The following is a 27,631-nucleotide window of genomic DNA, read 5'->3' as shown; positions in this document are numbered from 1 at the left end:
CCGAGCTTTTTTCATATCAGTCTTTCATGCCAGTCATAATAAACAACGATAACCAAAAGACATCAAGATTATAATCATTGATTGTCGATTCCCTCGAGATGCGCGCCTCGCATAAATTCGATTTGCCAAGCTCAATTCAGTCACTTTCTGAAACTCACTTCTTCAAAGAAAAAAAAAGAGAGAACAATTTGAATTTGAAGGTAATTTGCATTTCTAGAAAAAAAGGCTTTGCTTCGATGAATTTCCACGAGATTGTCATAAAATGCGCCATGTTCATTTATTGAGCACAAATAATGACTATGCGCTTTGCAAATAAAACATGCACTAAAACTTGATAATTTCAGCAGTTGGGTCAAAACGAGAGAAGAAACGATGTCCAGCCAAGAGTATATCGACGCAGCTGGAAAAGAAGCGGGAGTGGAAGTCTGGCGAATCGAGGAATCTGAGCTGGCTCCAATTCCTAAAAAGGTAGGAAAAAAACGAGGTATTTTTTCTTGAGAAATTCTTCAAAAAAGAATCTTTTCTAGTTCTATGGCACTTTCTACAATGGTGACTCCTACGTCGTCCTTTCCACCAAAGCCCTCAAATCCGGCGGCTTCGAGTGGGACGTCCACTTCTGGCTCGGCGAAAAGACCGAACAAGTCGAAGCCGGCGCCGCTGCTCTTTGGGCAGTAACTGTCGATGATGAAGTGGCTGGAGGAGCTGCTGTTCAGCATCGAGAAGTTCAGGGCCACGAGTCAAAGGCGTTCATTGGCTTGTTCAAAAAAGGGCTGATTTATGAAGAAGGCGGCGTGGCTTCGGGATTCAATCATGTGGAGCCGAATGATTACAGGAATGGATTTTCAAAAACGATAATTTATTGGAATAATTTCTGGGATTTCAATTTTCGCATGACTAGATTTATTGACTTTTGTTTTACAATTTATTTCGCAATCTCTAATTTCTCAATTCTGATAAGTAATAAATCGACAAAATGCAATCCAACCAAAGCGAAATAAACCGACTCTTGTGGGTTCGAGGCAAAAACCCTGTCCGATGCACTCAAGTCGCCTGCTCCTGGGAGAGCCTCAACAAGTCCGATTGCTTCATTCTCGACATGGGAAACGACATTTACAGTAAGCCCCTTTTTTATATCCTCCAGTCATCATTTTTTTCAAGCCTGGTGCGGTGAGTTCTCATCAGTTTGGGAGCGAAGCAAAGCGAACGAGATGGCACGCGCAATCCGCGACGATGAACGAGGAGGCCGCGCAGAAGTGCACATTATCGACGCTGGCGAAGTCCGTTGTCCCGAAAAGCTCTGCCCGGTCTTGGGCGACGACATTCCCGATGACATCCCCGACGAAGCGCCTGAAGATGCTCCGGCGAAAAAAGGCGCTCCCCGATCCGGCGCTGGAAAACTATTCAAAGTTTCCGGCGAAGACGGAGAAGTCGACTACTCTCTTGTCGCGGAAGAAGGGCCTTACGAACAATCTCTTTTGGAAGATGAAAATGTCTTCGTCCTCGCGTCTGTCGATGGGCCAGCGATTTATGTCTGGAAGGGGAAGAATTCTTCGCCGGAGGAGAGATCAAAAGCGATCGATTACTGTAACCAGTACATGGAGAAGAATGATTTGCCGGCGCATACGCAGTTTGAAATCATGCCGCAATTCGCGTAAGCTCATGAAAAAGGGGTGGAACCAATTTTTGGAAAAGATTTTTATGGAAAGAGTTTTGATTGGCCGGTAGGCAAAATACAGCAATCTTATTGGTAATCCGAAAATTCACTTCCAAAAATTGGTTTAGTGCTAAAAAAGGGCACAGTCTGAGAGCAAGAAAAGGAAGTACATTTTCTGAAGACCAATAAGCTTGCTGTATTTGGCCTACCAGCCAATCAAAACCCTTTCCATTAAAATCAATTCCTTTTCTTGGTTGGGTCAGAAAAATGAGTATAAATCTCAATTGTAATTTATTTTTAAGTGAAAGCGCCATGTTCAAGCAATTTTTCGTCGACTGGCAAGATCTCAATGAAACCGACGGACTTGGTGAAACATACACTGTCGGATCTGTCGCAAAAGTCGAGCATGAAGAATTCGATGCTTCGACAATGCATGACACGCCCGAGACCGCTGCGGAATACGGAATGCCCGATGATGGTTCTGGAGAAAAGAAAGTCTACAGAATCGTCGACTCCGAGCGAGAAGAAGTTCCAGAGGAGAACTGGGGAATTTTCTACTCGAATGAGTGCTACATCGTTTCGTACACTTATGAAACTCCAAAGGGCAAGCCCGAGAGCTACATTTACTACTGGCTTGGGAACAGCGCTGGTACTTCTGCTGAAACTGCCACTGCTTTCCAGGTCTGCTTTTTCCATGACATCACTCAGTGATAAAGCCCGTTTTCAAGGTCGTCCAACTCGACAACGAAGAATTCGACGGCGACGCCCTCCAAGTCCGCGTCACCGAAGGAAAAGAGCCAAACCACCTGATCGCCATGTTCAATGGCGGCATGGCGATTCTCCAACAAGGAAGCTATTGCGAACCTGCTCCTCGAAATGCCCTTTTCCAAATTCGCCTCAATCGAGCGAACCAGGTCAAGGCTTTCGAGACGGAATTCTCCGCAGCGGCGCTGAACTCGAATGACACTTTCTTTGCCGTCGCTGAGGGAGATTCGGATTATGGCTTTGGAGGCGACTGTTTTGCTTGGTTTGGCACTGGAGCTGATGATAAGGTTCGTCTTTTTTATCAAAAAACCCCCTTTTTCTCAAAATTTTTAGGAAAAAGAAGCTCTCACCGCCTTCGCAGCAAAAATCGGCGCCGACGGAAATATCACTGAAATCAACGAGGGCGAAGAATCCGACGAATTCTGGGACTTTCTCGGCGGCCAGGAGGAATACTTCAAGCTCCCGAGAAAGCAAGAAAAGCCCCGGGTCCCGCGACTATTCGAGTGCTCAATGGCAACTGGAAATTTTGTTGCAGAAGAGCTGCTTGGTGTTTTGCACCAAAGCGACTTGAATCCGGCGAATGTTATGTTGCTCGATGCCTGGAATACCGTCTTTGTTTGGATTGGACAAGAGAGTTCTGACGGTAAATGTCGACAGTGCTAAAAATGTCACGACTGTCACGAATGTAACGAAAGTCACGAATGTCATGAATGTCACGAATGTCACGAACGTCACGAAAACATGTTTCTTTTTCGTGACATTTTCAGCAAAATCGTGAGTTTCGTGACAGTCGTGACATTCGTGACATTCGTGATATTTTCAGTTCTGACCGTAAATACGCACCAAAAGACCCTCTTTTTCTGATTGTTTTAGACGAAAAAGAGCAAACTCTAGAAGCCGCGAAACAATATCTTGCTACTGATCCCGCTGGACGAAAAGGTACAGTCAAGTCTTCAGTTCAAATTTTAATTAAATTTTTAGGAACTCCGATTGTCCAAGTCAAACAAGAAAAGGAACCAGTCACATTCACCGGTTTCTTTGCCGGATGGGACGAAGAGTTTTGGGCAAATGCGACGAACTTTGAATATGATTCATAATTTTGCATGTAACAATTAATAAATAATTGATATTTCTTTTCAATTTCAATTCACCGAAATACCCGTAATTTCCGAGTTGATGAACATTCATTTTATTTTTTAAGTTTGAAGAACTGTACAATAACAAAACACTAGAATGAAGTACTTTAAGCAAAGTAGAATGTGCAGTAGTTTTTTTTCCTCCTCCAGGACCAGAGAATCGTAGATTTGGGCACGTGACAAATGAATTTATTTTGGAAGCACGAGGAGTGACACGGGCATTTAGCACAAAATTAAGCTAGCAGGTCGAAGGAATTCGAGCCACCGGGGGGAGCATTTGGCGTCGAGACTGTTCCAAGATCTGAAATGGGGGTGAAAATGGAGGAAAATGGCCAATTTTGGACCCGTTGCTCTAAATAGGTTAAAATTTCTTACCTCCAAGAAGATCAAAATCGTCCACAATTGACTCATTTTTCACTAAAATCACGATTTAGACGTCATCTTTTCATATAAAATTTTCTCAAAATTCTTCAAGCAGGAAGAATTTTGTCAAATATCTGATTTGATGAATTGATAATTATTAATAATTAATTATGATTTTTTATTTTTCATTTCCGAAATTTCGAAAAAGTTCGAGTTAGATCGGTTCCTTGGGCGAGCGAGTCCTTGATGATTTTTTCCGTCAGTTGCATTGAGCATTGTTGGATGGCTTCGCGGATTTCTGGGTCGGTGCTTTCTTCATCTGGGATGGATTTAAGGGGGTGCGGATGAAAAGAGAGCTTACCCGAACTTCTGGCGGAATAATCGCTCGAGCTTTCGGCCAAATTCGGCGGCGGCGTTGGTTCACGACTGTGAGTTGGCTTGAAATCTTTGCAAATCTCGACGATTTCGTCGTCGGTACTGTCGTTTAAAATCTCGATTTCTGGAGCAAATCCGATCGTTCTTCTTGCTTCGATTGCTGGTTCTTCGTCTGAAGAGCTTGATGATTCGAGAAAGTGTTGGTTGGTGAAGGAGACTTCTAGCGGAGCGTTGATTGGTTGGTGGTCGCCGAGGGTTTGGATGTTCATATCCTTAAATTTTCGTCTCAAAACCCTCATTTATCCTTTTTTATACCTTCGATAGCGATCCATTTGGCGAAAATTCTTCCGTAGCTTCGGAAATATTCGACAAAGGTTGTTCATTGAAATCTTCAGAATCTTCTTTATCCGAAATCGCTTTTGTCACGCTCACTAACTGATCGAACTCTTCTTCTATCCTTCCTTCATTCTGCTCTTCTATCAGGTTTTCTTCCTCTTGGCTTTCTAGGTATTCGCCATATGGGGATATTTCATGAGTTCTGATTGGCTCCTGGGCTTCTTCCTTGATTTCAGCTTGGATGACTTTCTCGACTTTTTCGACATTTTCGACATTGTCGACATTTTCGACATTTTTGACATTTTCGAAATTTTCTTCCTGGATTTCTTCTCCGATTTCGGCCTCTTCTTCCTTGATTTCGACCTCGTTTTTCTTTTCTTCGATTTCATTGGCGCTTCCTGGAGAATTTTCATCGAGAATATCGTTGGAAGAAAATCCAGAGGCGGTTGTTTTTTGATCCTCATCAGATTGCTCCACAGCCAAAGCGATTGTCGACTCAGTTTTCTGAGTGTCGATGGATTCAGATTCTGAGCTTTGGTCGTTTTCAATCTTAAGAAAGGGGTGAGCATTGAAATGGAAATCTTCAGCAAACCTTTAGCCAACCAGAAGAAGTTCGTTCCAAGGACTCTTTAATCGGCAACTGAGATTCTCGATGAAGATTAATTTCCTCATCGTTGATTGGCGATTGAGGAGCTAGATGGATTAAAAAAAGAATCATAATGAGAAATCATGTTAGCAAATGATTTATCGCTAATTCGCTCGTTTTTTCAACCCCCTAGGTTTTGAAAAAGCTTACGCATGCGTTCGATTAGTTGCTAGGAATGCTGAAAATTAAGGGTATCTACGCTGACTTACAGGATGCTGGAAGGTTTTCGGATAAGTTTGGAAGACTAAAAATGTTTGGCATTGTGTATAAATTGGGTTGTACCTTGGAGTGACTGAGGAAGATTGGATTTGGCTGAGGACTTGTTCTTGAGACGTATCGATAATTTCTAGAGGCTCAGGGATGACTGGAGATTCTGCCGTCTACTTTTTGGTTAGTGAAGGAATACTTTTATTCAATGAGTAATAAAGGTATTCTGACTTGGATTTTATATAAAAATGAACGAAAAAAAAGATGCGCTAGAATTTACCGAAATATTTCCACTGGCGCGTTTTTCTTCATCCTTTTTTGGCACAATTTCTTGAACACTTGGCTCTTCAAAATCAATCTCCGAGCTCTTCGTTGAAATCACATCTTCTGGCTCTAGAAATTTCGTTAATCAAATTGCCTATCAAGAAATAAGGGAGGACGTAAAGAAATGACATCATTTTTCTAGCTTCTTTCCCATTTTTTAAAAAAATTATCTTCAAGCATTTTTTTCTGTGACACATTCAAAAATTATTTACCACTTTTTGTGAAAGATTTTTTTACCGAAAACGATGCGGAAAATGAAATAGAAAACAAAAGCTTCGAGGCATTTTCGCAAAAACACAATTGCAAAATTGCTCTCTAAAAATGAAGATGCAACGCTGAAGAAATCCATTTGAAGATTGTGTTCTTACCTTTGATGTCTTTCTTGATGTCTTTGACGGTTGAGGGATCGTTGAAAGAATCGCCGTTGAGGAGGTCGAAATCGTCTTTGACATCGGTTCGATTTGATTCTGTTGGGCTTGGAAGTGTTTGAGTCGTAGCTAGGCTTCGGTCCACGCTCATGAGGTCAAAGGCTTCTTCAACACTAGAAAATATTCTTTACTCAATGAATTCTTAGGAGAAAGGAGCGTGAAATCTGACGGAAAGATCTTCATTCAGCTTTCCGCCAATCAAAAATCTTTATTTTTCCAACCAGCCAATCATAGTCGGTTTTTTTCTGATGAAATTTCATCCTTCGATAAATCTCTGGTCTCGACTTCTTCCCTTATTTGTCATCATTTTCAACGTACCCAACAGCTTTAATCGTCTCTTCCTTCTTGATCTCCGGCTCTGGAGTCTTCGGTCGTTCCACAACCTGAACTGGCTTCTCGACCTTCACCTCCTTCTTCACTTCCTTCTTCACCGGCGCTGGGGTCTTCTTCCTCCTCGGCGGCGATTTGCTCTCCTCCCGTCTGCTCCTCGAACTCCCATCATTATAAACCTTCATTCCAGTTCCCCTCCCCGCACTTGCCGCGCGCCGAGCATGTCGACTTTCGCGACGTTGGGATTTGTCCCGGATTTTTACTTCGCGAGCTTCTTCTTTCAAGTCGATCGGGTCGGGTCGACGGGATCTGGTTCGACCACGATTTGATTCTTCAACTAAAAAAAAATCAGTTTTTTTCTTAAAAAAATATGACTCACCATTTGTCTGCCAAAGACTCCTGATCGCAGCCAAACCACCTTCCGGCTTCACTGCTTCCTCCCTGACACCGGCCTGACTCCTGACGATCTCCGAATCTGCTTCTTGATGATTCTTTTGACTGCTCGTGGAGTTGAGCGGCGCGGATTTCGTCCTTGACATTCCCGACGACTTATTAGGCAGCGGCTCCGTAATTGGGCGAGAAATCTTCGGCGCAGCGCCCGTAAATTGCTTCTTCAAGTCGCCGACATTGAATGAATAGTCGGGCTTTTCCTTTGTCCCCGGTTGATCGGACCTTAATTTCAATTTCTGAACTTATTAAACTCTTCATTGTATTACCGTATTATATCTTCTTGATTAGTCGGTTCTTTGTGAAACCTATTTCTGAGATAAATCGGCTCACGTCGGATTACCGGCTCGTGAATCGGCTGAACCACGAGCGGCTTAGCCGCTCTTTTCACCGAGAATTTGCTCTTCAAGTTTGATACTGAAAAAACCTCTCATTTTCAGCTATTTTCCTTTCAAACCTGAAGGTGTGGCGATTTCAGACTCGCTTTCAGAATCAGAACTTGAAGTGATGTCCTTAATTTCTATTGCGGAGTAGTCCTGAAAAGGATAATCGTTTGGCTTGGTTATTTTAAGGGTTGGGTACCTTATGTTTTGGCTCAAGCATCTTTGTTGATTTCTGAACTTCTAAGTTTCCCTTCCAAAGTTCTCTCGTTCTTCCGATGTTTTTGAGGATGGAGTCTTCTGCACTTGATCCTTGATCTTGTATCTCAAGCTTGAAAGGAAGGTTGAAAGGGAGGGTCTAATTGAAAATATAAAATCAGAAAATTTTTCTTTGCTTTCGAAAGGCAACTAGCCATTTACAGCTAAGGCTACGTGGCCCAAAGATGAACAAGGGCACACATGCAGGAATTCAGAGGATGAACAAGGGCACACATGTAGGAATTCAGGGGATGAATAAGGGGTCTTTTTCTTTAAATTTGTCAAAATGCCCATCTGCAAGTAAGGCTACGTGGCCCAAAGATTAACAAGGGCACACATGCCGCATGTGACATGCGGGAATACTGAGGATGAACAAGGGGGCCTTCTTCTTTTATAAGAGTGATTCCTGAACAAACCTTATTTGAAAAAATCAGAAACTAAATAAATCTTCTGTATAATCTCTTTAATCCTTCCGAAGCAATATCTGCCCTGTCAAAAAAAGAAAATTGGATCAACTGGCAATATAAACTTGCTTGTCTCCAAAGTGGCGAAACAAAAGGTGATATTTTCCTCTCCACTGGGCGACTACAGCGGCAACAACGAGATTAACGATTTTCAGAAATCGATTCTCAGCGCAGAAAAAGGAGACTCGCGAAAAAAAAAATATGCGCGACGGGAGGATAATACACTCATTCACTCACTCGTTCAGAGTTTTCCCGGATAGATCAATTTTTAGGACCGAGACAGTTCAATTCAGTGTTTTATAAGTAGGGCTTGACAGATGTCACAAAAGATTAATTGCTTTTTTAATAGAAAAATTCACTGTTGATGGAATTGATATTAAGGGTATCAATTGTCTAAATTAGAAAAAAATTAATTTTCAGTTTATCAATTTTTCGACTCAAATTCCCAATATATGGCAATTTAGGAGATACTATTTTGACCAAAAATTTGGGTAGATTTTCGACAAATCAGATTCCAGTTTTTGGCTTTTCGGCCAATGAGATTTTCTCTAAAATATTTCTGAAAAAACTGAAATTTCTTTATCGCCCATTTTTTTCGAGCCACCAGACAATCGAAAATTTCTTTTGACACCACAAAAATGCACAACCCTAACCCCTAGACCTAACCCTAACCCCAACCATCCCCTAATCGCCAAAATAAAGAACCTGAAATTCAATATTCGCCCTTTCGCAAGCTTCAATTCTCGTAATAAATGGCCAATCTAAGACGCTGAGTTCTTGATTTGCCATTTTCGCAGAAAAAAGAATAAAAGTTTAAATAATAATTGAATAAATGAATGAAGAACTGGACCCTTCTTGTCGAGAAAGGGCGCTCAACAGGAGATCGCATTGATCTTCTTTTCGTGGGATACAAAATCTATCAATTAGATTTTGAGTCGCACGGGCGATTTTTATGCTAATTCAGAATTGAAGAAAGGTTGCATCGGAAAAATTTGAAAGAAGAATAAACCGGCTGCTTTGGTTTTTTTACCCTCAATGGTATTTGCTTGGATGACAATTATTCGAATTTTGAGCAAATACAAACTGACGGAATGACGAGTTTTACCAGCTTCTGTTGTTTTATTTTACATGGGATTTCGAACTTTTATTTTCTTTCCTTAGGGTTGGGGCTAGGTTAAGGGGGTAGCGTCGGGAACTGACAAAAAATTTCAACAAATTTTGCGTGGTAAGCCGGATCGAGGATTCTGATTTGTTGACGATGTCCACGCAAAATTTGTCGAAAGTTTTTGACGGTTCGTAAACCTCCCTAAGTTAAAAATCTACTATACCTACCTAAGTCCTAGCAAAGTTTTCTTGAGTCTATTTCTCTTTTCAGTAATATGAAGAAAAAAATTTTCGAAATGGCAGGTGAGGAGTAATATCTGGAATGCCGGAGTAATGAAAACTTATTCGATTCTCGTAAAACGCGAAAATGCCATTTTCCGCCTCCTCGTCAAACAAAATTGATTCAACAGATTGCACCTTGTAACTTATTATGATGCATTCTGTTTTTTTACAATTTATGACGTTTTTTTTTTCAAAAAAAAAACTAGAGAAAATCGTTTTATCGTTATTTTTAACCGAGATTTCGGAATATTTAACAATTAAGAAACTGACACCCTTAATTTTAGACCCCTTAAAAATATCAATCTTTCAATCTTTACGGATTTTTGACTCTTTTATACCAAAAATCGGCTCGAAAAATTTTTTCCGAAAATAGTTGTTGACACCCTTAATTAAAAAATTCATCAATTTAATTTACCTTCAAATGTTTGAGTGAGAAAATTCCCATCTTTTTCTTTTTTCAAAAAATCTTCTTGAAATCGAGACCCTCTTCTCTATCTTTTTTTCTTGATGGCCGAAAAAAGTAAAAAAGGGTTGGAAAAAAAGGACGAGCTTCAGAGGTGCTTGTCCCTTGAGAGATTTATGCTCAAATCGGACGAATGGAAGGGAACTAACGGAGCAAAAATATGAAACTCTAGCCTTCGACGAGCATCGATTTTTAGGCACAGGTAGCAGCCAGGAGTTTATTAGTCATTTATTATTCTTTTCAGGGAAAAGCAAAATAGCAAAAAAGTGGGAATTCAATTCAACTCAATTTTCGACTTGAGGATTGAGATCAACGAGGAGAACAATGAAAATCTAAGTCGTTGGCAAATACCTTTCTCAATATTTCTTTTAAAAATATTTCAGTTCAGATAATAGATATTTTTTCCAGAAAATAAGAGTCTGCGCTATCTTGTGGTGGGATAAAGATTTGAAGTGTTTCATAAAAGACACTTTGCTGTCATCAATCTCCCAAATTAGTCTTAGATCTAAAGCGATAGCGCATTATTTCCGGTGCGCTCAGCTGACTCTTACTCCTTTTGTCATCTGTTCTCATTCCAACCTTAACTTTTGAAATCCCAAATAAATCATTCTTTACTCGAGCTTTAAGCGGCCAGAGCGAGTGTATTTGACTCTTGTATAAAACACCTCAGATTTTCTAAGAATTTAAGGGTTTCGTCCTTGTTTGGCCAAGAAAATCTCTATTTTCACGATAAGAGCGAAAATTTGAGCTCGTTTTTAAGGATAGTATGACCTCAAAATTCGGCCAAGTATAATTTGATTTTCGACTCAAAAAAATTCTCCCCCAATTCTTGCCTTACTTTTGTCAGACCCAAAACTATGTACTGTATTTCTTAAATATCAGGACTTTTTTTTATGATTAAGGCGATCTTAAAACTAAGGGTATCACAACGTTATTTCTTAAAGAAAAAATCTTGATTAAAAAAGTGAAGAAAGCAAAATTGATGTTTTTACCTCGGCAGTAATTTTGTCACTCATTTTCGGAAAGAAATTCTTGAATTCTCTGAATAGACTTTCCAGAAAAAAAAAGAAAGCTCGAAGTGCGAAACGATGACTGATCCGCTAAATACAACAAAAAACGATGAACTAACGTCGTTGAGCAAATAAGTGTGCGGCTCAAGTTTTTTACGTATGCTCGGCTTTTTTTGTTGACTTTCGCGAAAATTATTTCAATTAGCGGATTTTTATCAGAAAAGTCGGGATTTTTTACCTGTATTTTGTCTCTAAGAAATTGTTAAGTGTATTGGAAAAATAGGTTAATTTTTCGAGCAGTGGATAAAGTAATAAAGAGCAAAAGAAAATGAGTTCAATTGTTAATGAGAATGAATTTATTAATTTCGAACCGGCCGCCCGAACAAAACGGGCGCCAAGTTCCATCACCAAGTTGAAAAATGAGCACGCAACAAACTCCTTGCATCCTCCGCCTTTTTCAATTCAACAGATTACATTTTCGATCTTGCCGAATACTCCCTTGGGCACCGTATTAAAAAATTCTTGTTCTGAGTTTTCTCGATCTGAGATCTATGGGCTCGCCAACCTGAATAGAAAACCTTAGTCAGGGTCTGAAAGATCAAAAATGAAAAGCCGAAGGCGCGAAGCGGCTTCGCTTAATTACTGTTCAATCTTAAATCTAACTTCTGGCGAAGCCGCTCCGCGGCTTTGCTTTCAAAAAAGCCGCCACGTGGCTTTTCATTTTTTATCTTTCAGACCGTGACTCAGGATTTCTACTCAGGTTGCCAAGCATAGCTTTGACTCGTAGTATGAACTCCTCTCTAGAAAAAAAATATAGAATACAATAAAATTTAATAATAAATAATTTAATTACCAGTTAGTTTTTTTTTGTTTTTGATGTTGGTAGTTTTTCTCTTTTCAGACGATTGACGACGAAAAAAGGTTAATATGATATAAACAGAAGTTGACGGGTTTATATAAAAAGGATATAAAAAAGAATATTCACCAGGCGATAGTTTTTGAATTGATCAAGACTGTCGATCGCGGCAAGAAGGTGTCGGAGGCGGGCCACTCTTGTCTTTTCCCATAATCGATACTCGCGCTACCGGGCAAGTGCAATCACCAAGCGCATTCGAATCAATTCATCGCCATTAATTCGATTCTGACAAAACGAAACAGGTCAAGTTTTAGCTTTATCAGTCAGCCAGCTAGTTTTTCACACAACGATTTTTATTTAAAAATCTTGCCTTGTCCTAGGCTCTAGAATACCAACCAAGAACTCCAAACCATAAGAATTCTTCTTGATTAAGCAATCCATACTTTAATTTAAGACTAGAATTAAAGAAGCGCGGATTCTTCAGTATTTTTTTCTACTCGGAGAAAATCTAATAAAATGATCAGTCTGACCACGTGACTGAAAATCTTGATCTTCAAAATAATGACAAGGGTTTTAATCTTAGAAAAAATGGTAAAAACTTGAAGAGTTTTGACCCAACCGCAAGTTCTTTAAAAATAGGATGATCCACAAAAACACGAGGATTGAGTAGACGCTGACAGGATTATCGTCATTCTGTGCTTATTTTCAGCTTTCGACCCGCCGCACGTATCAACACAGTTTTATTTTTAGTTGAAACGAGAAGCCACCCCCAAAGCGCAATCTGGCAGCTGATTTTCTTTCTTTCTTCTTGAAAAGAAAACGAACTTATAATTCAATTTCAAACATAATTCCTCTAAAATACACTCCGAAATTAAGGGTATCCCTCTCATAATTAACCCCAAAAGATAGAATCTTCCTGTCATCGCTCTTTTCAAGTTTAGTCGAAAAATGCCACATGCGAATCCTTCTTTTTGGCTGAGAAATCCTGAAATCATGAGTTTGTGAATTTATCTCTCTTTCTCTTTTTATGGGAACAAAAATAAAACACGTCTTCTTCCGGAGATTTTTAAATGCGCTATTTCCGCTGGAACCGGAATTTGACTATAAATCTGACCTTTTTACCGATAATTAAGAATTTTTAAGTTATTTCAAACAATAAATATTTGAGAAAATTATTATTTTAATATTTAATATTAATATATATTAATATATATTAATTTTAATATTAATATTATTATTTTAAAATTACTATTTAAATTTTAAAATTTTTTCATAAAATATTTTATTCATTTTTGAATTAATTATATTATTTTTATGAAATTATTTTCCAATTAAATTACTAATAAAAAAATAATAGTTAGTTGAAAAAAAAATACTTTTTTTGTTGAAATATTTTAAAACGTACTTTGTTTCGTTAAATTTCGAGGTCAAGAATTTATCTGACGAGGGCGCTCGCGGCGCTCAGAAAAGTTAAAGCGCTCATTAATTCTATCGCGCTGAAGAATTCTGCTGAGCGGAAAACACTTGACGCTGATAAAAATCAAAGAAGAAGAGGACTTAAAAGAGAACTTTCGAAGAGGAAGGCTTTCTTGAAGAAGATTCTTTGGTGATTTCGAGGTAAAAAGAAGAGACCATAATACCTGTTTTTCCCGAAAGATACCTATATTTGAAAGTTTGTCATTATGGCGAACCTTTGTCTTAAAATCAAAAAGAACATAAATAATGACAAAAAATAATTATTCATTATAATAATTATTTTTTTTCTCAGCCCCTTCCCCCTCTTATTCATCAAAAATTTTGAGAATAAGTCTTAAAAAGCTCCTTGAAGCAAAATTTAATTCCCGAAATCAACCTTTTTCATGCTTTTTTTTGCATAGAAAAGTGAATGACGCTATAAGCTCGGTTTGACTCGAAACATAAGTTGCGTCTTCATTGTTTGCTAATGAATACTTACAAGGTGTTATGATCGCTCCTATTTCGAAACTGACCTTTTCTGAGCTTTTCTTCCACTAAACACTTGAATACAGGATAAGGGTTGGGCTTAATCGGATCCGAATTTTTGTTTTGAAAATTCCAAATTTTCGGAAATTTCGGAATCCGGCCTCATTGAAAATTAAGTTAACTCGGGGCTTTTTTAGTCAATTCAAGCCTACTTCAAATTCGTGACGTTTCAGTTCAAAAACTGAGAATTTGAAAACTCTGAAAAAGGTCATTCAAGGTCAAATTTTTCTTTAAAGAAAGAGGCCTTTTTAGACGAATTTAACCCACTTGTATGTTCAGGTTCAAATCTGTACAGCTCTGAGAGAGAGAGAAAGCCACTGTGAAACCGCAGGTTGTTATCAATTAGGCCCCTTAATTACAGTATTGTTTGAACGGCGCGGAACTAATTTTCCCAGGAAACAGAGCTCATTTGTCTCTGAGACGGCATCTGACATGTCAAATTTTCGACACTTTCTTGAAAAATTGCTTTCTTCATTCTACAGTCACGTGATCACAAAAAAAAAACCCGCTGAAAGAAAGATTGGCTTGAGACCCCCTTAATCAATCACACTTGAGAGGATCTCCTCTTCGGCTTATCAAAAGAGACCCCCTTAATAATCTCAAATAAGAGCTTGTCAGATCGAAATTACAAATGTTACCCTGATAGAAAAGCGCTCATAAATCAGAGTGTCTCTACTTGCCCTTATAAATAATCACAATAAGAACCTTTTATGTCAATTTAAACGATTTTAATGAGACGCGCTTTATTGTCGCCGCCGTTTGTTGTACTTTTGGAGACATAATCATTTCTTCGCCTTTGATCTATTTTTTTTTCGAATTTTATTTTCATTTTTCTATAAAAAATTAATTTAATCAAAAATTTAGTTTCATTTTAAATGGTAAATAAGTAAATTGATAATTTTTAAATTAATAATATTTCTAGTTTTATTATTAAAATAAATACTTATAAATTATTTTATTACCTTATTAATAATATCATTTAACAAATAATTAAATATATTTAATAATTAATTCGATATAAAATTTTAAAATTATTTATCATTTTTTAAGAATAATAGTTATTATTCAAAATTTTTTTCAGAAAAAAAATGCGATTCTTGCTGTTTCTTGGTCTACTAGCAACAATATCAGATGCCTATTCCGCCGCTTTCAGAGCTAAATTTTTAAACACACAGAAAAATCTCCGAAACATCAGCAGAAGAGGATACCGAAGTAGATATCGCGTCGCTCCAAGGTACCAAAATGTTTTTTCCGGGCCTCCAATTGACCATTCTTTCAAGAGCGGCACCAGCATATTACCGTATCGAGAACAAAAAGCCTGACGTCGCCGCCGAGTCGGAACTGCTCTTCCGTGTTAATGTGCTGATCACGCCGGGCGGTAAATTTTACAGAGCCAGATCAACCGTGGCGCCAGAACAATTGTCCACTAAGACGCAAACAATAAACCTCCAAAGAAGCTCGCGAGTAATTCCAATGTCTTGTAGGGTAAGTACTCGCGCTAATCATAGGTCATTTCTGACAAACCCAGATGAATAAGACTATAAAACAAAATCTTCAGAAAACGACTCAAAACTCAAAAACCCTCATTTGCGACCGCCGAACAAAGAAATCCCGCTCCAAGTTCTCCCAAGAAGTCGTCAACCCCTACCGCTTCAAAAAGTATTCCTTCAGCGCAAAACGACCAGTGATCATTTCCAGCACCCAGAAAACTCCCTTCATCAAGCTCCTCTGAGTTCAAACCCTCTTTTTCTTCCTGTCCATTCATTCATTCTCCAAACAGCATCAATTTTGATATATTCGGAAATTATTGTTAGAAAAAAAATCATAGAAGAATATTTATTTCATTGAAAAAATTCAATGTTTTTCTCTTTTAAAATTTTTAATAAATAAATAAATTAAAAAAAACAGAATAATAAAAAAGCTTAATTTAATGAAACTTATTCAGAAAAACTGCGTTAAAATTTGAGGAGCTGTCTGGAACCGACAAAAAATTTCGACAAATTTTTCGTGGAAATTTTCAACCAATCAGAAACCTGGATTCGGCAAACCAGCCAATCAGCAGCGGAGAAGCCGCCCACGTAAAATTTGTCGAAATTTATTTGTCGGTTCCAGACACCACCCCTAAAATCTGACACAAGGTGGTCAAAGAACCCTGACTCAGGTTTTCTACACAGGTTTTCGCGACAGGCTCCAGTCTGGCGAGGAATTTATGGATTGTTGGATGAGTTGAGTTTTGGCGAGTCGAGAATCAACATCGAGGAATTGCAGGCTGTAAGAACCGTATCCGTCTCTAGAAAAGAACGAAATGGACGAAATCAAGGAAGAAAAACGAGCTTACCGGCAACATTGATTTGAGACTCGACGCTTGAGTTCGAAGCAGCACCATAATTTTTTGTGAGAGTCTTCAAAAGAGGCTCTTTTACGATTTATCCTCGATGAAACGAAATCAATCAAATGTCGAAAAGTTAAAATCGTTCCTAGTGAAGGGATTTTTCGGAAAAGGGTGAATTTGATCTTTTCTAGATCTTGAATGAAGACGTTGCCGAAGAAGGAGTAGAGAAAAGGGTTGACAACTCCGCTGAAAAATTGATGAAAAGGAGGGAAAGAATGAAGGTTTTGAACCTGATTAAGGGCGTCAATCCGGCAGTTTGGCTGACGAACTCGCAGAAAACAGGATTGAGGCCTCTCCCGTCACTGAATCCTGGAATCAGCCTGAAATGAAAACGGTCAGCAACAAATCCCAAGAGGAGTTGACGTAGAGAGGGGCTATCATTCGAGCCTATGATTCGAGCCATCCAATATCTCTAGAATCTGGACTAGTGGTTAGGGTTAGGGTCTTGAAACTCTTAACGGGGGGGGGGGTCCGGGGGGCGAAGCCCCCTAGCTTAGGCCCAAGGGGGGGGGCTCACGGAGGCGTAGCTCCTAGGGAAGGGTTAGGGTTAGGGGCAGCTTGAATGATAACCCCCTACTACCGGAATTGAAAGTACCGTATGACGCGCCAGAAAACAACGGGGAACCAAGCAAGACCAAGAGTTGTCGAAAACAATTGAATATTTCGGATGAGAACGTCGTATTCTTTTCCCTTTTTCCAGTTGCTCTTTGGCTCACTAGAATTTTAAAGATGATATTTTCTAATAAAACTTACTGTGCAATCTTCTGATCAAACCACAGTAAGCCATGATACTCGCCCCGATTGGGGTCAAAATGAAGACGACGACAATCACGATCCAATAAATAAATTCTGATTTGTGTCTCGGCAAATCGTGGCACAGCGCTTTTTGATTCGAGCAGTTTCGATAGTTGAACTCTGGAATCCCGATTTCCGCTTGTTTGCAAAGCTCGCGAGGGGGCAGTCGCCAGCCCCAATGGCAGGATGGACTCTCTTCTGGGCCGATGAGGATTACTTGTTGATACATGAAGATCGGGATCGAAGCTGGAAGAAATCGATGAAACCCGGAAAAAAAAACGAGAATAGATTAATACCTGACACGGCCAAGGCTAAAACCACAGCAGCGATTTTCAAGCCGTAGGGACGATGAGTGTGCGCGGGGTAAGCAATGTGAAAGAAGCGGAAAAGCGCAGTTGCGCAAAGCAACATCACGGAAAACAGCATGCAGACGACTTTAATCCCTTTTTTTTTATGGTTCGTGACTTGTTTAATCTGCTTAGCGTTATGCGACTTAGAGTTTTATTTGATTATTCTCGTCATTTTTTTCTCCAGGAGTTAACGCTTTGACGACCTTATTTGAAGACATAGAAGAGTAGGTGAACCTGAACCTGCATAGGACCGGCAAAAAAGCTGTCGAAGAAAATGCGATTCGACGAAATCATAATCGTACCTCGCGTCTGCTTTTAGCTAAATTGGAAGGATTTAAAGTCAAAAACTGGATGGCAGACGCCTCACGATCCACATGAATCATGATAATTTTCTTAAGGAAGGATACCTTGATGATGCTTATTAAAAACAGCAGAATATCGACACCAGCTAATATTGAGAATAAAATTGATGACGATCGTTGAAGATTGTTCTTTCGACGTTTTGACATTGCCTGTAATTAACCCTATTACAATCGGGGAGAAATAGACATGTACCGTTACAATGAGAAGAAATAAGTTGGCGGGAATGCCGACTGCCATAAGGATTTTGATGAAGACCGCGATGGTTTTGCTGAACAAGACATTTTCCGCTGGCTCCAATGTCGTCGTATTCTTCATTTTTTCTAGCGCTTCCAGGAGCCACGCATCCTCTAGAAACTTCTCTAGAATCGGATCTTGCCAATTTGGACCTTACCTGTTGCGTTTCCTTGATTCAACTCACTGTTTTCTGCTTCGTTAAAAACGTTTTTGTTAATATCATATTGATGAATCTTGTTAAAAAATGATAAATTCGAAACAAAGCCATAAGCGAGGCGACAATCGCAGGCTATTTGTGAAAACTTTTCTTCGTCGCTCATTTTTTTGACTTTGGAAAGTGGCGATCGGCGGCCAAGCTGGCTCTAATATAACCACTCAATTTGATTGATGAAAATGAGAATGAACTGGGCTAACGAAGGACATGGAATATTGCAATTATTAGCTTGGTCATTCGTCACCCGAACTCCTTCCCTCTTTTATTAAGTTATTTTGAAAATCAAATAAATTATATCATGATTTTTAGGACCCCCCCCCCGTCAGCTTTTTCCATCGAAAAAAGAAAATTTTTAAAAACACCATATTTTTGGTTCATAATGCATCCTTAGGTTAACCTTGATTCAAAAACTTGATAAGAGGAATTTATGACCAAAAAAAAAATCATTTTTTTTTGCCAAATTACGGCTGACTCGTCAATTTTCGGCGAAAAAGCCAATTTTAAAATGCGATTTTGGGGGTGAACGAGTCGAATTCGACCCCCAAAAAATCGAGTGGTCGTCATCTGCCCAAGTCGTCATCTGCCCAAGTCGTCATCTGCCCAGGTCGTCATCTGCCCAACTTGGGCAAATGACGATCTTGGGTGAAAGACGATGTGTAATTGAATTTTAATTTGAAAAAAGCTTTTGTATGTTTCACGGGAACGGACTCATCACTGTCAAAGTCCGGAAGTCCGGTCGATATATTTTAATAGCAAAGACTTACTCGATTAGACCTCGATCAGAAAAAGACTGAGAGAAAGTCCTTCTTAAAAAGTCTCCTGAATACTGTACCATACAGTATGGTCCAAACTTAGAGCTAGCTTCCGGAGGAGATTCATAACTTTTTTCTAGCTTTTCAAAAGTTATTACTCAAGTTCAAATGTGAGCCGAGACTAGGCTGCCGAGTTACTCGGTCCGAGTACCCTCGGTTCCACTTCAACATTCATTCAATTCAAACAAAATTTCATCCAAAGTTCAGACTAAACACAAAACCGACATTAGCACCATTTTCCGGCGCTAAGAGTCAGCAAAGTGGGATACGCGTTGGCCAAAACTCATTACTCCTTGCTTTTCGATACGGTGCTAAAGCCCCAGATTAATAATCTGAGATTATAGAAGATGAGGTTGTTTTCTCAACAAAACTGTCGAATTTGAACTGATAAAACGCCAACTTCCTGCGAGTACTTTTTTTGCAAGTTGTCAGTTAGACTTTCATCTTGCTTCATTTTGAATTCAATTACATCGTCATTCACCCAGGTCGTCATTTGCCCAAGTTGGGCAGATGACGATCTTGGGCAGATGACGACTTGGGCAGATGACGACTTGGGCAAATGACGACCACTCCAAAAAATCAGCCTCAAATCGTTTTTTTTTTTGACCCGTAGAATGTATTTCCGGGGTCAGAATGTTCAAATTCGGAAATTTTATCTTGTCAAAAAAGCTTACGGGGGCTCCTTAAATTTCGCAGTAAATTATCTCGGGGTTCAATTCGAAGCTTTATGAAAAATGGAATTTGACCTCTTTCACAGTAGTTTCTCTGTTCTTCTTTGATTCCCTTCTCCCTTCTTTCTCTGCTTTATAAATCTTTGATGACCAGTATTCTCTCGCTGTTTTTTCGGGAGATAATGGAACCCTTTTGTCTTCTCAGATTTGTTCCTGACTTGTTTTACAAAAAGGTTTTCAAAACCGACATTTTAATCGAATTCTTGTCTAAATAAGCAAATTGAACTTTGTTGTGCCTCTCTTGATTATTTTTGAGACTTTGTTTTCTATCAACATATTTCTACCGACATTTTAATTCGACATGGCTTCAGACGCATTTTGAATCACTGCATATAGATATCGGAATAGGATTAACAGGGCGCCTGGGTTAAATTGATCCAGAATCGTGAAATATTGAAAACTGCTCAATATCTGTCACTGGAAGGGACAGAAAAGGCTTCCCATCGTTTTCTTGGAATAACGATGTTGAGAATTTTTCATGAGTCATCAAGGTCCAAACGAGGGCCATAAATTATTGTTCATAATGTAAAGTCGTGTGATTATGGTCAGGGCAGGGGTGGATATTTTGATGTCAAATCACTTTTTCGACCACTCTTTATTTGAAATTAAAAGAGATAATCTCTATTTCACTTTCTACTATCATGAAAAGGGCTCGACTTGGGAGCGTAATACGCTTCAACCCTCTTATCCGACTCAGTTATACTTTGCATTTACAGTGATTTTTTGAAATACGAGGCCCCGAAATAAGAGGACTTTTCGTCAGCCCCTGTCATCCAAAAAAGCCTCTTATTTCGGAAAACCACTGTCCATACTTAACCTCTACTTTGGGTTCATTAGTTACTAACGGTAAAGCTTCTGAATTTCCGGAAAATCAAAAAAGGAACTAAAGAAAGGATTAACTTCTCAATACACCTCGGTTTTACCGACCACGGTGACTTATGCCCTCAATTTTTTCGAAGGTGGTAATCCGTTTGACCTAGTTTTTGCAAATTGCAACATTATGTTCAAGCGCATGACCCGCCCCGAGCGCAGGGTAGGTTTCTTTTGAACAAGAACTTCATTACATAGACAGAGCTTCACTTGGACAAATTTTTTACGAATTTGAAAAACGAGTATATATTTATAACGTTGTTAATGATAAATAATCATGGCAACATCAAATGAATAGAAACACTTTAAGATGTTTTTCTTTCTTTCAGATACTAAAACATACCTTTTTCAGTTGAAATTAAAAATGCAGCTCTTCCACCATGGGCAAACGCTGCTCACAGTGTTAGAGATTTTCCTCTGTTGTGGCACAATTTTCGGCTGGCCAAACTTGATCAAGATCTATAAAGAAGAAGGTTTCTACTGGACAGACTCTTCAACAGAGACTGGGAACATTTCCGTCGCCATCACAGAAGCGCCAGAAGAACAAGCCAAAGAAGATGAGAAAAGCGCGCAAGAGATTCAGGACGCCGCATTTACCGCTATTTTTACTCTTGGTAAGTGAATCGAATTGAATCGGGAATGAATCAAGCGAATTCTACTAGAATTCAGCTACTTCAGCTTAGCTTAGCTATCTTCGCTAAAATTCCCCCCAGCTCCGCTCCGCTCCGCTACGGGAAAAAAATTTTTGGTCAGCTCCGCTCCGCTACGCTACAGAGATTCCAAAAATTAGTCAGCTACGCTACGCTTAGCTACAGAGAACAAAAAAATTAGTCAGCTCCGCTCCGCTCCGCTACGGGGAAAAATTTTTTGGTCCGCTCCGTTAAATTTCAAGGTATGCTTTCTCCGCTTTCTCCGCTACGAGAAAATTTTGTCAAATGAACAATTCTGAATTCTAGCAATGACGTTCTTCGCCGTTGCAGCATTTCTTGCTGGCTTTCTGATGGACAGCTTTGGATCGATGAAAACTCGACTTGTCGGGCTTGTTCTTTTCCTTGCTGGGTCGGTGATGGTCGCTATTGCAACTCCCGGCGAAACTGATGAGTAGGAATTTTATAAATTTATTGGAGGCTGATTTTATTTCTTCTTTAAAGTTATTTAAAATACGGCTGGACATCAATCAGCTGTGCGGGTATCTTTCTGCTCGTCACTCAATTTCAAGTGGCAAACTACTACGAAGCTGCTCGTGGCCGAGTTCTCTGCGTTTTCAATGGTACAATAGATTCCAGCTCTTGCTCCGCGCTGCTCTTCCTGGCAATCTACAACGCGATCGGATATTCCATGACATGGGCGATTTATGCTGCTCTCTCCGCTCTTATCATTTTTAGAACCTTCTTCTTGCTTCCAATCGACGCTATTCCTTATTTATGGTTCAAAATGATTACTTTGAAAAATAATCAAAAATATAATATCTTAAAATTTCAATTTAAAAAATAAATAATAATAATAATAACAATAATAATAAAATTAATATATTTTTTTTAATTTAAAATTTTTCATTTCACGAAAGAGCCTTATTTGAACCACTCTTGAAGCCCCTTCGTGCCGATTATAAAACTGTCCCTGCTTACAAATCGCTCTGCTCAACGCCTGAATCTGGAACTGACGAAAACAAGAACAACGTAGAACTGGATGGCGTAGAAAAGAACCCCCACTCCGAAGAGAAAAAGAACGGAGCTGAGGAAAATGAGAAGGAAGTCCCAGCATTTTTCAGCTCTGAAGTTGCTCTCTCCCCGCTCTTTATTTCAACGATGTTGTTTTTCATCATTCAAGTGACGCGAGTCTGGGGTGCGAAACGGGACCGGGGCAACGGGACAACTGCCCCGTCCCGTGCCCCCTTTTGCCCCGTTTCGGGACCGGGACGGGACGGGGCACCAGCATACTTTGCCCCGTTCTGTCCCGTAACACGGGGGCAAAATGGGACGGGGCACCGATACTCCCTGCCCCGTTTCGCACCCCAGACGCGAGTGTATTTTTATCTCGGCGCCATCGCTCCTGGAACGCAAGAGCTTGTTCAACTCGATCAAAACTGTACCCAGGAAGAAGCAGGATCGATTACCGGAACGATGATGACGAACTTTGCTATTTTTCAATTCGGTGGTGCTGGATATGCTTTTTTGACCGGCATGGTTGTTGATTCAAGTCAGTTCTAAAGCTCTTTCCGTCGATTTTCATTCTATTTTTTCAGCTCTCGCCAAAACTGGCGACAAAAATAAAGCTCTCGCCACTGGAGTCTTTTTGACAACGATTTTCGGAATTTCTTTTACCGCTCTGACACTCATCGCAAACACAACTTTACAGTACGCCTCTTTCTTCTTATCTGTTCTTCACAAATCCTTTACTTACGGCATTAATGCTACTGTCATCGGCCTTTCATTCCCGAACGAGCACTTTGGAAAGCTTTACGGAACGACCCAGGCAAGAAGTCATTTCTTATCTTAACGTTACATAACATTTTCTAGATCTTCACGATTATTTCTGCTCAGGCAACCGACTGGCTCTTCTCATACGCCAACGCAAACAGCTTCGTCAAAGCAAACCGAATTCTTTTGTATTTAGAAATTTTCTCGCTCTTCCATTTCTGCTTATTTCTGTACCTCATCCGAAAGAATCCTTCTTAAAACTATTTCTGACTAATCCAGATAAGACAATTCTCTTTTGCCTATGAGTATATTTTTCTGCTTTGCAGTGTTACCATGACAAAATCCAATATTCCAGTTGCCATACTTTCAATAACGTTAAATTCATACTCGCTCTACTTGCTTTATTTACAGAACTCTGTCGTTGCATAAAAAAAGCACTGAAGAAGCCGAAATGGCGAAAAGCTTCTGCTTAATAAATGAAATAATAATATAATATTATAATTTAATGAAATAATATCTATAAGAATTCCCCGGAAGAGATTATTCTTCTTTCAATTTGAAATTCTTTCAGTAGGAGGGGTCCTCCAGGCAGAGAAGGAAGAGAATAATGCACGCTTGGTGTCGCTTTTTCGGGCTTTAGTTTTCGGGGCAATCATCAAAAATCATCGGTATCTTGAAAAAGTTTATTTCACGAATAGAAATAGAATGGCAATGAGACGTTGTTTTTTTATTTATTTTCTCCGTACTGACATTTCTGTACAGATAATATTATCTGGCCTTCTCGTTAGTTTGGAGCCACGTCCTTACCTTTTCAAAATCAAAGTTTGTTCAAAAACCCCTTCGAAATAGATTTTTCTTGAGTAAAATGAGCTCGCTCAAGTTTGAAAACTTGAAGGATGTGTTTGAAGACTTGTTCAATAATTTCAGATTCAAAAATCAGTGAGTCTATTCTTCAAATTTCAATTTTTAATCACCTCTAATAGAAAAACGAAAAATTAAACCAGCTTCAACTTAAACCCCCAAAAATGACCGTTGCTTTTGCCAATTTCTGAGGGAAGTAAATGACTCAGAATAAGAAATACTACTTGATTGCTTCAATAAATTTCGAGTTGCGTCGGCGGTGCTCTGGCAGCGTGCCAACTGGAGCCCCCGTCAGAAAGTCAGGAGACTAAAGCCGTCAGAGAGCTCATTCTGAGATGGCTGCTTAGCCCCCGGACAGTTTATTTTAGAAAGAAGAAGTCAGAAGGAAAACTCAGAAGAATGGCACTTCCAATTGTTCTCCAGCAGATTGCTCAGGAGGTAAGAGAAATTTTCGATTTCCAAAAAATTTTTTTTTCTAAAAAAAATTTCATTTTTGATTCTTTTGAAATCGAAAGTTTAAAATTAACTCGCTCAGAATTTGACGATTTTATGACCCAAGCCGGCTCTAGTAGGCGATAAATACTGATTTTTTCTTGAGATGAACATAAACGAACTGCCGCCTGAAATTCTGGTGAATATCATCAGAAACGCTTTTGAAATCGACCCAGCAAAAGGAAATCAGGTGAAGAGAATGAGTGCTTTTTCAAAAATTTTTTTTTGGTGCAGTTAGAGAAAGTTTGCTGGCTCTGGAAGGATGTGATTGATTCTCATGAGTTGTGGAAGGAAATTGCAGGTTTGGCTGATTTTTTCGGACAAAAGAGATTCTAAAACTTGAACTAAGAAAGTCACCTGGAGAACTCAGAAGTCTGGAAAACATTTCTCAACTCACATGTCGTCGAAAACATGATCGAAAAAGGCAAGGAGCATCCAAAGATGGAGCGAAATTCCCAGTACAAGGAGGCACTACGGTAAGAAACTTTCCTTTACGAGCTTTTCCGGGGAAGAAAAATTTAGATACACGATTGAAATTGAGAAGGCAATGAGAAACATGCGATTCTAGTGAATGAAAAATATAGCCTGTTCTTGCGCAGTTCAAAATAAAAACAGATGATTCGCTCAAAAATTTCTCTTTCGAACCGATCAAATTTATTTGCATAATTACGCAAGCTCAAGAAAAGAGCTCGACAGAAGAAAATACAATGACGCATGAAAATCTCAAAAAAGAAAGCTTAGTTTCCTGGAAACAGAGAGTTTCTAGAACAGAAAACAGAGAAATTGATGATCATGCGTTCTACTTAGCCCGAGGCAGTTTCGTCAGGCACTAGAACCAGTAAAGGAGGCTGGGTTCTGCTGGTCAGATAAATTAAAAAAAGGTACGACTTTATTTTTTTCCACTTTTTTTTGACTCGAAATGCTTGAAAAAAATTTTTTATGAGAAAAGAGACATTAACCTAATCTTATTAATCCGAAATATAGAGAATCATACAGTTTGATCCAGTATCAAGTGCAAGGGTGTGATGCTGCGGGCGATGTGCCTCACACGAGTTCAGGGAGGCGTGTGCCCAATCGATAATCGCTCTGTTTAGGGCCATCTGAAGAGAATCCAATTCCTTACAAAACAAGTTCAACGAAAACTATCTAGAATTTCGAGCAAAAAATAAAAGAAAATAGAGAAGAGTCGAATGGGAGAAGAAACAGTTGACTTATCAAAATCTCTTTATGATCAAGGTATGAAAAAAATTATTGAAAAATTTTTGAAAAAGAAGCTTTCTAAAATCCATTTAGACACATTTTCCGGCCGCGCTGCTCATTTCTACCGCTCAGTAAATCCAATTAACATCGTCAGAGATCATGTCGCAGCGAAAGAACTCATCGAGCGAGTAAAAATCAACAAGGGAGTAGTTCCAGAAGGAGTGACAAAGGCTCAAGTTTGGGATGCCAAGTACATTTACGAGTCGGCGTATCATCCGTCTACTGGAGAGCTGACTTTTCTCCCTGGTCGAATGAGCTTTCAAGGTAGATCCCGAGCTTTTCGATGATATTGGATTGTATTTCTAGCTCCGGGAAACTGTATAATCGCCTCGGGAATGATCATTTTCTACAGAACTCCGATTCAGGCGATCACAGGTCAATTCATTAATCAGGTTCGTTTTCTTCCTTGATCTCTCTTTCTCATCCCCTTTCTAGAGCTTCAACTCGACGGTTAACTACTGTAACTCACCAAGACCCGTTTTCGTCCCTCAAGACTTTCTCGTTGCTGCTGGATCAGCTTGTGCAGCTGCTTTTGGGTAAATTCAAAAAGACTTCTTTTCCTTGATTTTTCTAGTTTGAACAAAGCCGCTTCTCGATTTCCCCCAATTATCGCCCGACTCGTCCCCTTCGGAGCAGTCGCTGTGGCAAATGGAATCAACCTTCCTTACATGCGAAGAAATGAGTGCTTTGGAAGAGGAATGCCGCTGGAAGATGATGATGGAAATGTGGTTGGCTACAGCCCGAGTTTGGGAAAAGAAAGTATCGCGAAAGTCGTTCTTTCGAGAATTTTGATGGCGACTCCGACGATGGTGGTTCCTCCTGTTGTTGTCACCCAATTACAGGTGCCGTAGGAGATTGAGGCTTTCCCAATCTTCAATAGTCGAAAAAGTCGAAAATTAGTCGAAAAGTCGAAATTTAGTCGAAAGTCTAAAGAGAAGTCGAAAAGTCGAAAGCAAAAAGTGAATTTTTTTGACTTTTTCGACTAGATTTTCGACTTTTTCGACTAGATTTTTCGACTTTCTTCTCAATAATGCTCCCGACTTTTTCGACTAGTCGACAATCTAGTTGACTCATAAGGTCAAGTCGAGTCGAGTCGACTTATTTCCACAACCAGTCTAGTCGAGTCGAGCTAGTCTTTTCGACTAAGACTCGACTCGACTTCGACTTTAGTCGAAACTCGACTAGTCGATTTAGAACCCTGATTTGTTCAGAAACCTGGTCGTCTTCTCGCTCGAAATCCAGCTCTGGCAAATCCGCTAACCGTCCTTCTCATCGGCCTCTCCCTGGTGGTCGCTACTCCTGCTTGCTGCGCAATCTGGCCGCAGCGAATTTCAACCTCGATCGAAAACCTTGAGCCCGAACTCGCCGCTGATCTGCGCGAAAAAGGCATTAAAACTGTTCATTTCAATAAAGGCTTGTAAATTTGAAAAAATGAAATCAAGGAAGAGAAAAATTTTTTTTTGAAACATTTATTATATAACACCAGTTAAAATTCGGAAAGAAAAAAAAACGAATACAGTAATAATTACAGTATGAACAGGCTGGAAATAGAAAGATAGAATAAATAAAAAGATTCTAGAATTATGAAAATTTGAATAATGAAAAAAAGTTTTTCAGTTGAAATTGCGCTAGAAAATACATAATTTGAATAGAATTTGAACTGTTGGACAGGCTTCTTTTTTGACAGGTTAAAAAACCCGAGAATGGGTTAAAATGGGTTCAGGTGGAAACTTGGGGAAAATTTTCCAGCACCATAATTTGAATTTTGAGAGAGAAGATTTGAATAAATTTACCCGTGAAATGGTTGTTGAAGACAAAAACAGTTAAAAACAAACATGATGGGTTAACCTATTTTTGCATGAGGGCCGAAAAATGCCCAGCACGGTCGAAAAATTTAACCCAAAACGGGAAAAATGGAGAAACGAGGTCAAATATACAGACAAAACTGCGGGGAAAAATACAGTGATAAAAAGAAAGTGATAAAAGAAAAAAATGATAGAGATACATA

The 27,631-nt window shown here is 39.3% G+C and overlaps 7 protein-coding genes across 10 annotated transcripts; 6 read left to right on the top strand and 1 right to left on the bottom strand.

The window, feature by feature from the left end:
• Positions 1-68: 68 nt before the first annotated feature.
• LOC145711682 (gelsolin-like) lies at positions 69-998 on the top strand. Its single transcript, XM_081789372.1, has 3 exons — positions 69-200; positions 345-468; positions 528-998. The coding sequence occupies exons 2-3, from the start codon at positions 373-375 to the stop codon at positions 996-998; spliced, it is 567 nt and encodes a 188-aa protein (XP_081645498.1). The 5' UTR covers positions 69-200; positions 345-372.
• On the top strand, positions 995-3,565 carry LOC145711399 (scinderin-like). Its single transcript, XM_081789107.1, has 7 exons — positions 995-1,115; positions 1,159-1,651; positions 1,957-2,335; positions 2,383-2,706; positions 2,753-3,062; positions 3,293-3,358; positions 3,401-3,565. The coding sequence occupies exons 1-7, from the start codon at positions 1,097-1,099 to the stop codon at positions 3,514-3,516; spliced, it is 1,707 nt and encodes a 568-aa protein (XP_081645233.1). The 5' UTR covers positions 995-1,096; the 3' UTR covers positions 3,517-3,565.
• A 27-nt stretch (positions 3,566-3,592) lies between these two features.
• LOC145711366 (uncharacterized) lies at positions 3,593-11,059 on the bottom strand. 4 transcript variants are annotated; one of them, XM_081789095.1, is made up of 16 exons: positions 10,955-11,059; positions 7,594-7,722; positions 7,469-7,547; positions 7,281-7,428; positions 6,944-7,236; positions 6,553-6,901; positions 6,175-6,347; positions 5,763-5,875; positions 5,558-5,655; positions 5,485-5,519; positions 5,222-5,322; positions 4,609-5,178; positions 4,280-4,565; positions 4,147-4,237; positions 3,931-3,974; positions 3,593-3,856 (listed from the first exon to the last, which is right to left on the bottom strand). In XM_081789095.1, exons 1-16 carry the CDS (start codon positions 10,976-10,978, stop codon positions 3,789-3,791), a joined length of 2,601 nt encoding a protein of 866 aa, XP_081645221.1. In that variant the 5' UTR covers positions 10,979-11,059; the 3' UTR covers positions 3,593-3,788. The 4 variants fall into 4 exon arrangements, with proteins under 4 accessions (XP_081645221.1, XP_081645211.1, XP_081645214.1 ...); XM_081789085.1 differs by lacking the exon at positions 10,955-11,059 and adding an exon at positions 8,819-8,910; XM_081789088.1 differs by lacking the exon at positions 10,955-11,059 and adding an exon at positions 8,819-8,910 and having other exon boundaries at positions 6,553-6,895.
• Positions 11,060-13,315: 2,256 nt separating this feature from the next.
• Positions 13,316-15,658, top strand: LOC145711211 (uncharacterized). The gene is made up of 4 exons (XM_081788943.1): positions 13,316-13,445; positions 14,911-15,063; positions 15,110-15,314; positions 15,388-15,658. The coding sequence occupies exons 2-4, from the start codon at positions 14,918-14,920 to the stop codon at positions 15,559-15,561; spliced, it is 525 nt and encodes a 174-aa protein (XP_081645069.1). The 5' UTR covers positions 13,316-13,445; positions 14,911-14,917; the 3' UTR covers positions 15,562-15,658.
• A 5,296-nt stretch (positions 15,659-20,954) lies between these two features.
• On the top strand, positions 20,955-23,249 carry LOC145711681 (equilibrative nucleobase transporter 1-like). The gene is made up of 5 exons (XM_081789370.1): positions 20,955-21,204; positions 21,547-21,691; positions 21,742-21,958; positions 22,183-22,789; positions 22,836-23,249. Exons 1-5 carry the CDS (start codon positions 20,955-20,957, stop codon positions 23,087-23,089), a joined length of 1,473 nt encoding a protein of 490 aa, XP_081645496.1. The 3' UTR covers positions 23,090-23,249.
• Positions 23,250-24,250: 1,001 nt separating this feature from the next.
• Positions 24,251-24,987, top strand: LOC145711396 (uncharacterized). The gene is made up of 5 exons (XM_081789102.1): positions 24,251-24,309; positions 24,470-24,553; positions 24,598-24,664; positions 24,713-24,839; positions 24,886-24,987. The coding sequence occupies exons 1-5, from the start codon at positions 24,271-24,273 to the stop codon at positions 24,929-24,931; spliced, it is 363 nt and encodes a 120-aa protein (XP_081645228.1). The 5' UTR covers positions 24,251-24,270; the 3' UTR covers positions 24,932-24,987.
• A 131-nt stretch (positions 24,988-25,118) lies between these two features.
• LOC145710543 (sideroflexin-3-like) lies at positions 25,119-27,055 on the top strand. The gene is made up of 7 exons (XM_081788347.1): positions 25,119-25,244; positions 25,458-25,599; positions 25,657-25,887; positions 25,930-26,015; positions 26,059-26,159; positions 26,198-26,465; positions 26,835-27,055. The coding sequence occupies exons 2-7, from the start codon at positions 25,554-25,556 to the stop codon at positions 27,042-27,044; spliced, it is 942 nt and encodes a 313-aa protein (XP_081644473.1). The 5' UTR covers positions 25,119-25,244; positions 25,458-25,553; the 3' UTR covers positions 27,045-27,055.
• The last annotated feature ends 576 nt before the right edge of the window (positions 27,056-27,631 follow it).

This window comes from Oikopleura dioica, chromosome 1, assembly GCF_907165135.1.
Source record: "Oikopleura dioica chromosome 1, OKI2018_I68_1.0, whole genome shotgun sequence".
NCBI classification, from domain to species: Eukaryota; Metazoa; Chordata; class Appendicularia; order Copelata; family Oikopleuridae; genus Oikopleura; species Oikopleura dioica.
Note: the sequence above shows the minus strand (reverse complement) of the source record. Positions and strands in the feature narration are given on the sequence as shown.